The following is a 15,410-nucleotide window of genomic DNA, read 5'->3' on the forward strand; positions in this document are numbered from 1 at the left end:
CACAGAAGAGGGAAGCAAGGCTCAAAGAGATTGACGGATTTACCTAAAATTAGTAGGTGGACTGGCTGGAGCTGAACACAAGGTATCTGACTTCTGAGCTATTGTCCTTGCCAGTATTCAAGTGTTCAAGTGTTCCCTGCCCATATGCCTTGTGCACAGTAGATGTTCAACCAAAGTCTGGTGATTAACTTCACAGATTCTTGGGACCCAAGTTAGGTCGGTTAGATTAAAGCTGAAGTTGAAATCACATCTTTAATTGAATACTGGTTGAAGACACTGGGTTAGGAGTCAGGATAGAACCTTGATCTCACCACTCCCTAACTATGTGATCTTAGACAAATGACTTCACATCTCTAAGCTGTCATTCCCTTCTTTGTAAAACAAGAAGGATAATTGGGCTGTGGTTATGGAGAGGACGAAATGAGTAAAAGATGTGAAGATCTCAGCCCACTGTCTGGCATATAAGCAAAGCATTAATGAGGTCATCGTAAGGTGGTCTCTTTCCTAAAACAAATCCCAGGAAGTCTGAGAAAGAGGTGGTTTGAGAAATGAATATTAGGGACAAGCACTATCTCACAGAGAAGTTGTGTGTATCCCCGAAGGCTCCTGGAGACCTAGAGCTTTATGGACTCTTTAGGATCAAATGAGTCTGAACCTCTCTCCCACTTCAGAAAAGGGAACCAAACAAAGACTGTGACTGGTTATATTCACCTTCCAGGAACATTCTCATGCAAATACATGGAAACATGCTCAATTTCTAGGTATCCTGGTATAACTTCACTCCCTTCTCACTCACTGGAAAAGCAATCACAATGCACAAATCTTCTTCAATTAAATATAAAAAGGAAGTATTTTTCAAACTTCAGCTCTTCCAATTTCATGAGTAATACATGGCTTTCTTGTGGCTAATCTTACTCATCCTCTTTCATTTTATTGTTGAGACAACTAAGAGAGGTCTGGGAGTCTTAGCGTTACATTAGAGCTCTCACCAAAAACCCAGGCAGGCTTTCTGGTTCCTTGTGTATTATGATTCCCACCGTATCGCCCCTGCCATGTTAGGACAGTACTACAGTCAATGCCAGGTTATGAATCCCTAGAAGTCATGGACCTCCTTCTAGGGTAGGCCTCTCTGAGCCTCCTTACATTCTCTGTAGCCCACCCACCTGACCATCTCCCTAGCCAGAGAGCACACTTACGTGTCCGTGAATCTTCTATTGAGGTATAGGAGGGAGGCCACGTCCACGTGGAGAGGAGGGTCCCGGACCACCTTGTACTGCAGAGGCTTACACTCTAGACAGAGAGGGCTGTCTGCAATGGAGGTCAACATGGCCGCATCAATCTCTAGGTGCTCATCCAATGTGTAGATCTGGATGCCGTACACCTCCTCACCCACATCCCGGAGTTTGATGGTCAGTGGGACATCGCAGAAGACGTTCTGAGGGCCCAGAGAGATGTTCTTCCCACTGACAGTTAACAGTTTGATGTCATTGACAGCCCCACTAGAGTCCCAATCAGTGGAGACAAAGGTCACCCAGACGGTTAAAGACTCAGGGACCAAGGGGTAGCGGAATTCCAGTTCAAGGTAGCAGCCTTGTGGCTCAGGGCAGGCTGGAGGGACTGTGTGTGGGTTGACAGCTGAATTTGGACTCCAGGTGCGGACACTGGACTTACAGGGCTGTTCAACATCTGGATGACCTATGGAGAAGAGATGAGGGTATGAGTTCCTGAAAGCCCTGTAGACGCTAGGAGAGACTGGCCTAACCTGAGCTCAGAGAAAGGGGAAGGAGAAGGAAGACTCTCAGCGTTCTAGTGTATCAGCTATAGGGACAACAGAGAGTTCGTCTCCACCCCTGCGATACATTCTTGGATGAATCACCAAACATTTGGTCAAAACTACATTCAAGTGAGTACCTTACTCTTGAGTCAATGCCCCAACTTTCTTTCTTCATATCCTACTTGTAGGCTTTGCTGCCTCAGATGGAAAGAAGGGAGGGACACACATTTGCCAAATACCCATACATCCCCTGAACTTGCTTACTTCTTGCAAAGACTCATCTCAGAGGTAAGGCAACTAAGGCTCAGAAATGTGGAGTGAACTGATCAAAGTCTCACAGCTTGATGTGAAGGTCAGCATTAGAACCCAGTGTTGTCTCATCTTGAAGTTCATACTCTTTATTCTCCCTACTGCATGCAGAGGCCACTAAAATAAACTAGGATCCCTGCAGTACTGCTTTCAGTACAACCTGCTTGAAATGACAGAAGAACCAGAAACCTTCAGCAAAAAAGAGGTGAGCACAGACCATTTCTCCCCTTGGACTGAGGATTCTGGGAGGAAACTGTCTAGAACCATGAATGACAGAGCTGGAAGGCGGTCCTGGAGCCATCTTATCTCTCCTCCTCTTCACCACATGAGGTCATTCCATACCACTGAGCTCCTCAGAGCTCTGTCCAGTCTGACTCAGGAAGAGGAGTATTGGGTGAGGTGGGGGGGAGAAGGAAGGAGGGATTCTTCTACTCCTTCCCTGGGGAGACAATGCCTCATCCCCACTGATCTCAGCCTGCAGCAACTTCTGAATTTTTCTCTGCTGAGATCATTAGCCCTAGACCCTCAGAGAGCTCTCCTTTGCACTGCTGAGGAAAGTAATCAGGACTCAGTGCAGCCATTGGCTCTAATTTGTTTAGGGGAGTCTAGCAAGAGATACAGATCAGCTGGTGATGGTAGCATGGAAGATCTCAAATTGTCCTATTAGCCACATTTTTTTCTTCTTCTTTTGCATCACTGGTTGGTGGGAGGTAGGGCACTGGGCATTTGTAAAGCAAAAAGGAAAAGGCAATCTCTGTCTAAAATGGCTTTGTGGTAGTGTTACAGCATCACAGGATTCAAAATATGAAAACCAGAAAACGATTTTGGGTGGGGCAGGTATTACAGTGAAGGCTATGACAATGCCTGTAATCTCTGTGCCTCTGCCCAGCCAAGGGAGAAGGGAGAAGACACCAAGTGGAGATGGAGAAGAGAAGAGAAAGGAAAGAAAGGGAGGGGAACAGTGTGAGGAAAATTCAAAAGGCTTTTTAGATAGAACACATCAGAGCAGGACGAGATGGACAGAACTACAGGATTCTTCTAGTACTCCTTGGCAAAGCTCATCCATTATTTGCAGCAAAGGCTGATTAGAAGTGACCACTGGTTTAAGTCAAAGGCACGAATAAGACTCCTTAGGGAGGCTGAAGCTTTTCTTCCTAGAGACTCTCCAACTCAGTGGAGTTCCTGATTCTCTTAGCTTTGTGGGTTGTTGGCACATACATCTTTCCTACTCACTGGGCTCTAGTGAGGGTAGCGTTTTAATGCATGGGAAGCACATTCCCTGGCCATTAACTTATTCCCCTGATTGTCACCCAGATCCCATAAGATGGTTACTGTTTTTGCCCCTTAGACCTCTATTTCACTCAATACCAGGCACCATTATTTAATACAGCGCCTGAGCCGTAGATAGTAACCAAAGTGGACATTCACTAACTATTTGTGAAATGAAGAATCTTCTATCTTGTTAATATGGAGTTAAAACGGTGAGAGCTTCATGGAACGCTGATGCCTGCTGGTAGGGAGTGCCCGGCGAGCATTCCTCCCCCTCCGCATTCTTTATCCGGGACTGTCAAGGGATGGAGGAACCCTTCTCCCTTCCTTGAAGAAAATGACTACCAGTGGTGGCAGCCGCAAGAGAGTAAAAGCGACAAACGTGTTTGGCTCCTGCCTTCTCCCTGGTTTCTTGTTAAGCAACAGAGGGACCAAAAGCTTTCCAAAAGACAGGAACAAGAGCCTGGACATTACACTCAAGTACATAATCAGGAATGGAGATCTTAGCAAAGTGTGTGCTTGTCTGCCTATCAGAGATAAATGCTTGCATGTGAAAAAGAGCCTTGGGGGTGTGCTGAGTCCAACCATCACCAAGGCCACAACCCCTCTGACCATACCAGGCTCCACGAACCGACCATCCCCTCATGCGCGGCGCCGCGCCCAGCACGTTACCTGCCTCTGCTCTCTTGGTCCTGGCAGTGAGTCTAGGGCACAGGTCTTAACAAAAATCATTTCACAAAAGGGGGAACTGAGAGTCCGGTGCCTAAGTCCACCCCGGATGGGGAGCAGCGGTCCAGGCAGCGTGCCAAACTTTGAAGCAATGGAGGCTGGGCTAGAGGATCAGCTCTACAGCTTCTCATGGCACCACCTACTCTGAAGATACTGACGTCACAGGGGTGCTGTAGAACTTGAATGGGGGGGTATTAGCACATGCTCATGAATACTGAGCTTTGTTATGAAACATCGGGAGGAATTAATAGGGAAAAGCTTGGGAGGAAGAGGTAGTCCAAGACAGAGAAGAGCTGAGAAAGAACGGGGGAAGAAGACGACTGTGGTTCTGAGCACAACGAGGCAGCGGCAGGAGACGAGGCCCGCAAGCTAAACAGAGCTCAGGTCACAAAGGGCTCCAGGGTCATTTTAAGGAATCAGCATTTTATACCAAGGGGGACTGGCTAGTGAAAAACTGTAAGCAAACAAGTGAGAACTGTCTTTTAGAAAAACCACTGTTGAAAGTCATAGACATTATCTATCCATCTATGTATGCATCCATCTATTTGTCCATCTGTCTGTCCAACCATCCATCCATCCATCCATCTATCCATCCATCCATCCATCCATCCATCTATCCATCCATCCATCCATCCATCCATCCAAAAAATAATTATTGACTGCCTGGTCTGTGTCCAATGTTAGGCACGTCCCTGGGGCAACAGGTTTCTACACACATGGTCTCTGGCCCTATGGAGCTTCTAGTCTACTGAGACCAGGGGAGAAATGGCTTGTCACACCTGTGGCTTAGACAAGGGAACGTCAGAGGAGATGAGGACTAACCAAAGTGACTAAGGAGGAAAAGAGAACAAGGATGGTGTGGTTGTGAGGCAGGGAGCAGGGCAACGGAAAAGGGCAACGGAGGGGTAGGGGAGACATGGAAGGGGGGGGGGCTGGGAAGGGGAGCATAGAGGGAGGGAGGGAACAAGTAAGAAGGAAGCGGGAAGGAGGAAAGGCGCTAAGGTACTGTTACCTCATTGTTAACACATACCCTTCTGTATATATGGCGACTAAATGAAAAGTTACGTGTTTATAGAAGCTGTCCCCTGGAAGTGAGGCCATCTACGTGTGTGAAATGTATTTAGACATACTTACACTGATTCAGACTTACGTTTATGAAAATCCATACAGACAGCCCTCACATATCTTTGTGTACAGACGTTGCAGCTGTTGACACAAATGTAGTTGTAAAACCTTGGTGCCAAGTTTCTTCCAGATGAATACTTTGAGCACCCCTGAAATATTCTGGGCACCAAAAGGGGGAAAGGCCTCACACAAATAATAAAAATGAAAATAGCTAGTGCCACGTGTTCCTCTCTCATGGAAAACCCAGCCCTTGCAATGCTTTATATATGTTTGTGCATGTGATTATTTTTTTAATTTGACTTTTTTTCTTTAAAGATTTTATTTATTTATTTGACAGACGGAGATCACAAGTCGGCAGAGGCAGGCAGAGAGACAGGAAGGGAAGCAGGTTCCCCACAGAGCAGAGAGCCCGATGCGGGACTTGATCCCAGGACCCTGGGATCATGACCTGAGCCGAAGGCAGAGGCTTTAACCCACTGAGCCACCCAGGCGCCCCTGTGCACGTGATCTTAATTGAGATCTGAGTTGATGAGGTCTGGCTATCCACCCCCTAGGTAACGAGTGTCTGTGGTATCAAACACCTCAGGAAATACTCATCTGTGAAATAAGAGTTTTTGCTCAAGAGATAGGAAAACAGGGTCTATTTTGCATCCAACCACTTTCTGTGGCCAAAGGCAAGAATTTCTGTGGCTGTATTTACCTGAACTTCATGGAATGGGCTTAATGGAGTAAATAGTGGGTGTGCGGCAAGTATTTGTTAAATGAGAAAAAAAAAAAACAACCTTCTATCTTATTAATATGAAGTTAAAGAATTCACAGCTCCACAGAATATTAGAGCTACAGAGGATATTTATTCTGTACACGAGATGTTATCTTCAGAGAAGCTAAGTGACTCATTCAAGGGCACAGAGCATGTTGATGGCAGGGCTCGAACCAAGGTCCGGTCCTCTTCAACCCCACCCCCCATCCCATACTCTCTCCCCAACCCCAAAGATATGTCTGGCATCGCTCATGGATTTGGGAGTTTTATGTTAGTTTGGGAAGTCCAAAAACTTAAACACGCAAAGATAAATAGGATGAAAATGAGTTGAGAAATAAATTGCAGAGTTTGGCTCATGGAAAAGTTTATTTCTTCAAGGATATTAAAAGGGCCTGAGCCAAAAGGATCACAGAGCCTGTAATAGGATGCTCTAAAAAAAGAACAGTGTCTTTTCCTGGCCTGCATTGCACTAAATTTACATATCCTGAAGGAAAACCCATGGCTCCTGGGTTTCCTTGCATGCCTGAGTCAGCTCAGGGAGCCGGGGGGCTCAGCACTTCCCGATGAACTCGACTCTGCATCTCGTGCTTTAAGAGGGTCAGGAGCAAACCAAGAACTGACTTAGCCAATTGACAGCTGGGTTGGATGGAGGTGTGGGGAGACGTCTGAAAATTATTTCATTCATGCAGCGAGTAGAACAAACCAGGATGGTTTTAGCCAGAGAAGTCTTGGCGGAAAGTCTTGTTGATCCTACCTCCCAAATATCTCTCGATTCCATTGACTTCGCTCCCTCTCTCACTGCCATGGGCCACACCAGGGCCATCACCATCCCTTTCCTGGATTCCTGCAACAGCCACCCAGTGGCTCCCTTTCCTCCAGCACAGCCGTCCCGAGGCTCTTCACCATACATCAGCCCGTGCAATCTTCATAACACACCCATTGTGCCATGTGTGTGTCACGTGTGCCCAGGCCCCCACCAAGACATGTGGTGGCTCCTTGCTGCCCTCTGCATAAACCCATCTTCATCCAGTCATTAGGGAACACCCAGTCCAACCTCCCCCTACTCCACACCTCACGTTTCATGCTCCAAACCCACTTAAGCTCTCAGCATTACTGAACAGCTTTCATTTACGTGGGTTACGTCTACTGGTAGTTATCATGGTACAAATGAACACTGAGAAACTTCAAACATGAGAACACATAAGCATGTGCTCCATTAGCCATCAGAGCAGTAATAACATCACATTCCACGCAGCCACTGGAAAGCAACACTGCTCTCCCGGGAGAGAAAGAGAGTGACAATGGTAAGCAATTACCATAGCATTATTATGAAAATAGTTTTCGGTTTTGAGGATACCCTAAAAAGTCTCCAGGAACTCCATAAGCCCTCAGATCACACTGGAAAACACACACACACAGACACACACACACACACACACACCCCAAAACACTGCTCTAAACCTACCAAACTTCTTTCATGTTCTCAAATGTGCCTTAATCACTGGGGCAGTGATAAATTCTCAGGTCTGGACGAGGTCAGCTTCTTCCTGATTCCCCTGGCACTCTGTGTTTCAGTTTCATGGGCCTCACCGCACGCGATGGTAGATGGTAACCACCCTTTTGCTCATCCGACTCCCCTGTTAGATGCTCAGCTCTCTCTTGGCCACACACCCAGCATAGTGTCTGGCACACAGCTCCTACGGTGGCTGCAGATGGGCCTGGGTCACCCTGCACGGACACAGTTTGTCTGCTGGCAGGGACATGCCCTTTCTTCTGTGAGAACCCAACGTGGGTTCCTCTGGGATGGATAAATCACGACTGTAGATGTCGGAAAGAACTTTCTAACAAATGGAGTTAGAACAGAAGGCCCAGGAATGTACGCGCGGGTGCTAGGAGAGCCTGGGTGACGGAGGGCACCAGGGGGATTCCTGCCCTGGGTGGGAACTGGGGCTAGATGAGCCAGGCCCCCCTTCCAAGTCCGACAGCCTGTGATCCGGGGGTGGGGGGGGATGACCTGAGGGCTTCTCCCAGACATCCCTCTCGCTTTACATTCCAGATGGATTTGTTTAGAGTTCCTGAGTTCAGCTCTCTCATTTTTATTTTAAGCTACTTTAGAAGATAACAAAGCACAGTGCTGTCATTTTTCTCCTTCACTCTCCTCTGATCCCTCTCCCTTGCTTTATTCTCTGGCTTTTTCTTCTCAACCTTCTTTCTAAAAATATAAAAGAAAACGGGGGGGAGTTCTTGCTGAACCTCAGGGAGGAATCCAATTCAGCCCTCTCTGATGGGCTGGTGTCCCCACCCAGGAACCGTGGACGAGAGCTGCCCTGCACAGGGGCAAGAGAGCCCAATGGGTGGAGTACGTCTCTGGGGGCAAGGGAAGGCACAGAACACAGGGTTTCTGCTGGCCGGGCTTTGGGCACTAGGACTGAGCCCTAAAGAAGGATAGGGATCGTGGAAGGAAACTGAGAAGGCAACTTTCCACGAGACTCTCTAGGTTCCATGTGGCGGCTGTCAGGGCCAAGTGCCAGTGGAACAAAGCATTGGGCGAAATGCACGCTCTTAAATTCTACAGGAAACCCAGTAGGTCTGGCAGCAAACCGGGCCATAAGAAAGCACAGAGACTGCTGGTCCCTTGGAGGGTGTGGGAGACCCCCGGGGCAGAGGAGGGTTCCCTCATGGGGAGAGCCCACCAAGAGTAGCAATGGTGAGGTGCTTCCCTCCAGTGTCTTGCTGACAGATAGATCTCAACAAGGAGGGTACATGACGAAAAGACTTTGAGAGGGACTGTCGTGCCGTGTGTGTAGGTGTCCTGGATATTCTCCACAACAAATGAAGAGGACACAGATTACTGAAACCTCGACGCCTCCCCAAGTACCTGTGATTTTCTGTAAGGGGATTTTCTGTGCATCAGTAGGCCGCCAGGGTCCGGAGGCACACATAAACACACAGACACACACGCCATGTCTTTATCGGGCGTGTGGCTTCAAGCACTCATTCCGTATCTCAGCATCTTTGTTTCCTCGTATGTAAAGTGGGGTGACATACTTATGACAGTGCAGGAGTTCAGAGGACATGTGCTGAACTGATGCATGGATACTGGCCTTGATCTTGGGCTGAGGGCAGAAACTCCCAGTTGTATGATGAATAAACTCTGGGGTTCTCACCTACACCACGGTGACTGTAGTTAACAATCACATACCTGAAAATCGCCCAGAGAGTAGATTGTACGTGAGCTCACAGATAATCAAAAAATATGAGATGACAGTTGTGTTAATTAACCTTATTGTGCTATAATCACTTGCCATGACACCTGTATCAAATCAGCACTTTGTACACCTTAAACCTATACAATGTTATATGTTAATTAGGTCTCAGTAAAGCTTAAGGAAAAAGACAAAAATAAAATAAACCGGCCTTGCAAGGCTATTGTAAGATCAAATGAGACAGTATATAGAGAAGACGGTTACCATCCTAAGGCTCTGGCCACATTAAAGGAGCTGTTCTTTGCACCCCCAACTTGTAAATGAACTTCCAGGCTAGCTTACCTTCTGCTTCTCGAGGACTCCAGTGTCCTGATGGGCCACAGGGCATCGGGGAGGAGGCGTTGATGGCATACTGCACCAGGATTCTCCCTTCCAGGCAAAGGTCACATGCTGATCCCAATTCTCTAGGAGGCCAAGGAAAGAAGGGAGATGCACCGACTTAGGAACAGTTGAAGGAGCTCCTGATCTGGCTTGGCCAAAGGCACCAGGGCAGAAGACACAACAATTCCATGCTACCCCTATCCTCCTTATCCTTGCTGAAGTTTCCAGATTATGACCATAAGTGAAATTCTACCCCACGGCCCAGAAAAAGATCTTATTTAGGCTTATGAGGCTTCTGTCCTACTGGTAGACACATCTTTAATTTCAAGCAGTACAGAATCAACAGTCCAAAGGCTTACACACCCATATTAATCTTATTTTCATCAGACATCCAAAGCCCTACCAAGGATTTGAGGTGTGGTTGTGAAAAAAATCTTTATTTCCATTTGACCTCAAATTGTATCCTTTGAACAGTGTTTATCAGGTACCTCCCATGTGCCAGGCACCATCCTGTGTCCTAGGTATTAAATAAAAAGAAGGCACGATTCAGTTCCTTCATCTGAAAATGAGCTGGCTGAACCCCCAGATGACGCCCATAGAACCTTCCAGGCCTGACATTCTGGGGATGGATGAATCACCTCTGACTTAACAGTCAAAAGCAGCTTCCTTACCATGGCATCTAATTCATTTTAGCAGCTTTCCAAAGGGCAAGCCAATCCCTTGAAAGGCAGAGCCCCAGAAGTGGAATATTACGGTGGCCTCCTCTATTCTCAAGTGTCTTATGTATCTGGATTCAATCTCCCTTTAGCCACAATGGCCTCTGGGATCTTGCTTGTTCTCCAGACTTGGCATCTGTTTAGGAGGCAGCTGCCAGGAGGGGAGAGGGATCAGCCCATTATTTCTCAAAATGCAATGGTCCTGCCAATACCTCTTTCATCATTCCTAGAAGGATCACTATCCTTTAGCTACCTGAAAGATGCAATGGGGGAGCTTGACAGCCTTCCCTTCAAAGGGAAGCTCTGTAGCTCTTGGGTTCACCTGGTAAGAAGGACTATGCTGGCGAACCCCAGTCTGCTGGTGTTCCCCATTCCTCTTCCACACAGCTGCCAGGAAGCTCATCCCCAAACCTATAACTGAACAGATCACTCTCCTGATTATCTACTTATATGGTGGCCAATGTATGTAGAGGGATGGATGATGGATAGATGAGTGGATGGGTGGACAGGTGAGTGGGTGGTGGGTTGGGGGGTAGATAGATGGATGAAGACCAGTCACTCAGACATGTTGCTATGACTCTTAACTAACCTAGTCTAGATTCTCAAACTGTGGATTTTCATCCTGCTTTATCGCTGTTAATGTGAAATCATACATAGGTAGAAATTCTGCAAGCACACTGATATCCAGTGAAAGGAGAATGATGAAATAGCCCAAGATTAATATGTTCAATGAAATGGTAAGCAGTCGTTGCAAAAATATTCCATGAAATCTCATGAAAAATGCATAAGCTACAATGTTCAGTGAAAAAAATCCTATTCAAAACTGACTTTACAGCAGCTTCTCAATGCTGTTCAAATAACATTGACATCACAAAATATCAACACGAATTTCTGGGTGGTGGAATGAATATAGGATGATTACCCCTCCCTTTTTATTCCTTCTGGTTTTCTGAACTTTCTATATATTTTGAATATCTATGAATTACTCTTGGACTAGCAATAGTAAGAATTACAGAAATACACTTGAAGGCAGGGAATGAGGAGTGCAGAGAGAGACTTCCTCACTCTGGAGGGCAGAGTTCCATTACAATGACCACAACCCATGCACGACAGCTCAGGGTCACATGACTGGCTCTATGATGACAATGAGATTACAAAAGTTCTGGGATGGAGTCAGGAACCACATGGACCTTAATAGCCACCAAGACTTTCTTTCTGTTTCTTTAGACACTTTGTTTTAGAGGATAGTCCTATAGACCCCTATATATCAGTTCTTCACACATCCTGGGTTTCTAATAGATACTTTGATGAGTGACTAAACCATCATCCACCTGACAGTAAACATGCCTTGTTTGCACAGAGCTCCACAAAGAACTTTCCCTCATATTCAGCCACTGATTCACATATTCATTCACTGTTTCATCTGTTCATTTTGCTGGTAGTCATTGAATCGCCTCTAGTTGCCAGGACTGTACAAGTTCCAGACTTCAGCTATCCAAGGGGAAGGAAATCAGGTATGCCACCTACACCTCATAGAGCTTGCAGCCAGATGGATAGTGCCTAAACAGATAAGTAAACAGATATAAAATTATGGGTTCATTAAGTTCCAGAAAGAAAGTAAATGGATGATGTAAGCAAGAATACTGGTGGGGGAGGTGCACTGGGATAATTAAAATGGAAACAGTCATGAAAGACCTTAGTGAGGGGAAGCCATCTATGGTGAGAGCTGAAGGATGACATGAAGAGTGGATATAAAGCATTCCAGGGGTAATCTCAGGTATGTAAAGGGCCTGCACAGGAAAAGTCTTGGTCTATAGGGATCCCAGAGCAAGTTTGAGTGACAGGAGTCATGAATGAAGGAAGGAGTGTTAAAAGAGGCAGCTGGACAAGAAGGCAAGGACCAGATCATGGGAGGTCCAGTAGACCACCCGCAAATTGCACATAAAAGAGGTGGGAAGCCACTGGAGTCACTCTAAGTCAGGGAGTGACATGATCTAATTTACATTTTAAAAAGACTGGTCTTCATGCTGAATGAAACATGGATTCAGAAAAGAAGGATAAAAGTAAAGCCAAAGTAAATGCAATGGTGTGATTCTGGGCAGTGGGTGATGTTCCCACTTCACAGATTCAGAAATAGAAGATCATGAGAACAAAGTAATCATACCGAGATCATAGCTCGTAAAGTCATAGAGTAGATACGGGCTTTACCAAAATCAGGCAGTATACTACACATCCAGGGAATATATGTTTTCTTAGGTTTGGCGTTTATTTGATTTTTATTTGTGCCTGTATCTACACAGACACACAATCACACACACACACACACACACACATTGAAACCACAGTAGTACAAGATGCTAACGCTGGTCAAGATCATCTTTCTTACGTACCTTCTATCAGAATCAAAGCCTAAAGTCTGTGCTAATAATATAGCACCCAGCAGCCACATGTGGGTCTTTGAATTTCAATTAATGAAAATTGAATAAATTTAGAAATTCAATTTCACACTTTTCACATTTCAAATGTTCCGTAGCCAGTTGGCTAATGGCTACCATATTGGACAGCAGAAATACAGAACATTTCCATTACTGCAGAAGTCCTACTGAACAGTGCTTCTTCAGATTACCGTGTGTGATGAGTTAACTTCTCTCCCATGCATCTAGCATGGTACTCGTCATGCACCATTCTTGGGAAAACTAAGAAAATGGTTAATCAAGTCATTTTCTGGGTTCTGAGATTTGGAATAGGGAGAAAGGCCAGATGGCCTTCAGTTTACAGATCAGAAAACTGAGGCTGAAGAGGAGCAGGAAACGAATGAGGTTGCAAAGACTTCCGACCCAGGTCTTTTGGGTCTGAGTCCAGAATTCTTTCTAATACACCACCGCCAATTGTTCAGATAACTGAAACCATTCAGTCAACACATGTTTGCAAGACAGATAAAAATAAAGGAGTTAGAAAAGCCAGGGGTGGCCTTGAATTATTTATTCAGTTGCCCATGTGTGAGGACACAGGCTGTGGGAGGATCTGAATATGTTTTCTTAAGGAAAACCCTTGTATTCTCTTAGACCACAGATGTGAGGAACAGCAGGAGGACGTAAGGATGGCCAGGGGCGAGAGGTTGGCATTGATGGATGTAGTGGAAAACACCAGAGATTTTGCAGGGAAAGAGAATTTTCAAGTAGCTAAACAGCTCAGGGAAACTTTGTACAAGAGGGGAGCTAGTATTTCTTGAACAAGAGTGCGTGTGCGAGCACATCACGGATGTCACATTTCTTGAATTCCCCACAAATTCCACGTGAAGTGGGCACAATTATGGAAGAAGATTCAGAAGGTCAGAGAGAACCAGGGAGGTGAGACGGCTTGTGCAAGGTCCGGAAGACCAGGGGTGGTGGAGCTGAGGACAGAGTGCAGACAACTTGCCAGCAAACTTGTGCCCTTTGTACCAAGCCAGTCTGTAGGAGTACAAACTCTGAGGGTATGGAGACTGATCGTTCCATTTCTTTACGGCAATTTATAGAACTTGTGGATCGACTTCCTTTAGCCATAGACTATCGTCTACGTAGCTGTTAACCCTAATTAGACATGTTTCTAAAATGTCAGTTTTAATTTAACATATGATAACTCCGTTATGAAATCTCAGACCGAACAGAATAGCTATTGTATGAGCCTCAAGTACCAACTGACTATAGGTTATTAAAAACATATTGATTGAAGCTGAGGGTACTATGTAATAGAGACATATCTCATTACACAACAATTAACCCTCCAATAGGTTTCCAACAATCAGATGGTATTTATTTAATGGACAATAACTGCTTTATGAAATACAAATTAAATACATACACGGGAAGCTTCATTTACAAAACTTCCATTTTTAAGTGGAACTGAGGCCAAGGCTTGACCAAAAGTCTGATACTTCTCATCGCCACAGAAAAAATAAATAAATCTACAGGCTGCTGGAAAGTCTGTTCTGAAGTGTCACATGACGTTTCCCAAACCCAGCTCTGAGCTCCCAGTGAGGGAGGCTGGGGCAGGGGAAGGCGGGGCGGGGGTGTGTGTGTGGTGGTTTATAGAAGGCCGGGGAATGCATTTCCTTCCACCATGAACACATTCACCCAGCTACCAAATAAAGGTTCTAGATTCAGGGACTGTTGGTAGTGGAGAAAATTGGAGCCTAAATTTAATGTGGTACCATGATCTAATATGTATTTATGCATACACATACACAAATGAGAGCTCCTTACCACCTTTCTTGGTTCTTTTGAACTTAAATTAAGTTTTGTAAAGACTTAATGAAAGAACATGGGGGCCCGAGACAAGACATTGCAAAGTGTGAGTCAGAGCTGGGCTCCCAGCACCATCTGTGGGGCTCTTGGTCAAATTTCTTAGTGTCTTCCACTCTAATTCATGCCTCATCTGGAAAATGAGGAAGATGATTCCCCTAATTTTTTTTTTAAAGGTTTTATTTATTTATTTGAGCGAGAGAGAAGGCACACATGCAAATGCAGGGAGCAGAAGAGGAGGGAGAGGGAGAGAATTCCAAGCAGACTCCGCGCTGATTGCAGAGCCCAATGTGGGGCTCAGTCTTGCAACCCTGAGATCATGACCTGAGCTGAATGAAACCAGGAGTCCGATGTCCAGCCGACTGAGCCACCCAGATGTTCCTTGATGATTTCCCTTTCATAGTTATCTCTGTTCTCCATATAAAGCCTTAATACGGAATATGGCTTAGAGGAAGGACTTGATCAATGGTAACAACCACAACCGCAGAGAATGATTAGTTAATCATTAGCTGGTTATTCCTTTCACCATCACCAATGGTATACCATCAGTGTTGGACAAAATGCCAAGAAGGGTTGGGATGGGGGGGTAATACACTAATAAGCCCTAAATTATAGGCAAGTGTAGATGTCATCATCTTAATCTTGACTTGTCATCATCTTTCCTGACTCTTCAGAATCTGTTTCCCTTAAAGCTTGAGCTCCTCAGGGGGTGTCAATGATGAAAGGCACCAGGAGAGACCAACGGATTCATGCCCCCGTCTTCAGGCCACTGAGGCATTATTAGACCCACTTTCCTGCCAGAGAGGACCAGTTAAGGAGTGAAAATGACTTGCCCAAGGTAATACAGTTAGTAAGTGA

General features: G+C 45.7%; 1 protein-coding gene across 1 annotated transcript in view; it reads right to left on the reverse strand.

Moving 5' to 3' along the window:
- The window catches only part of PAPPA (pappalysin 1), a 239,644-nt gene that overhangs the window by 156,955 nt on the left and 67,279 nt on the right, over positions 1 to 15,410 (reverse strand). The window contains exons 6-7 of the mRNA XM_059142291.1: positions 9,515 to 9,636; positions 1,197 to 1,695 (exon numbers count right to left, since the gene is read on the reverse strand). Of these exons, the coding sequence (XP_058998274.1) occupies positions 1,197 to 1,695; positions 9,515 to 9,636 (621 nt within the window). The remainder of the gene's footprint in view (positions 1 to 1,196; positions 1,696 to 9,514; positions 9,637 to 15,410) is intronic.

This window comes from Mustela lutreola, chromosome 12 (genome assembly GCF_030435805.1).
Source record: "Mustela lutreola isolate mMusLut2 chromosome 12, mMusLut2.pri, whole genome shotgun sequence".
Lineage (NCBI taxonomy): Eukaryota > Metazoa > Chordata > Mammalia > Carnivora > Mustelidae > Mustela > Mustela lutreola.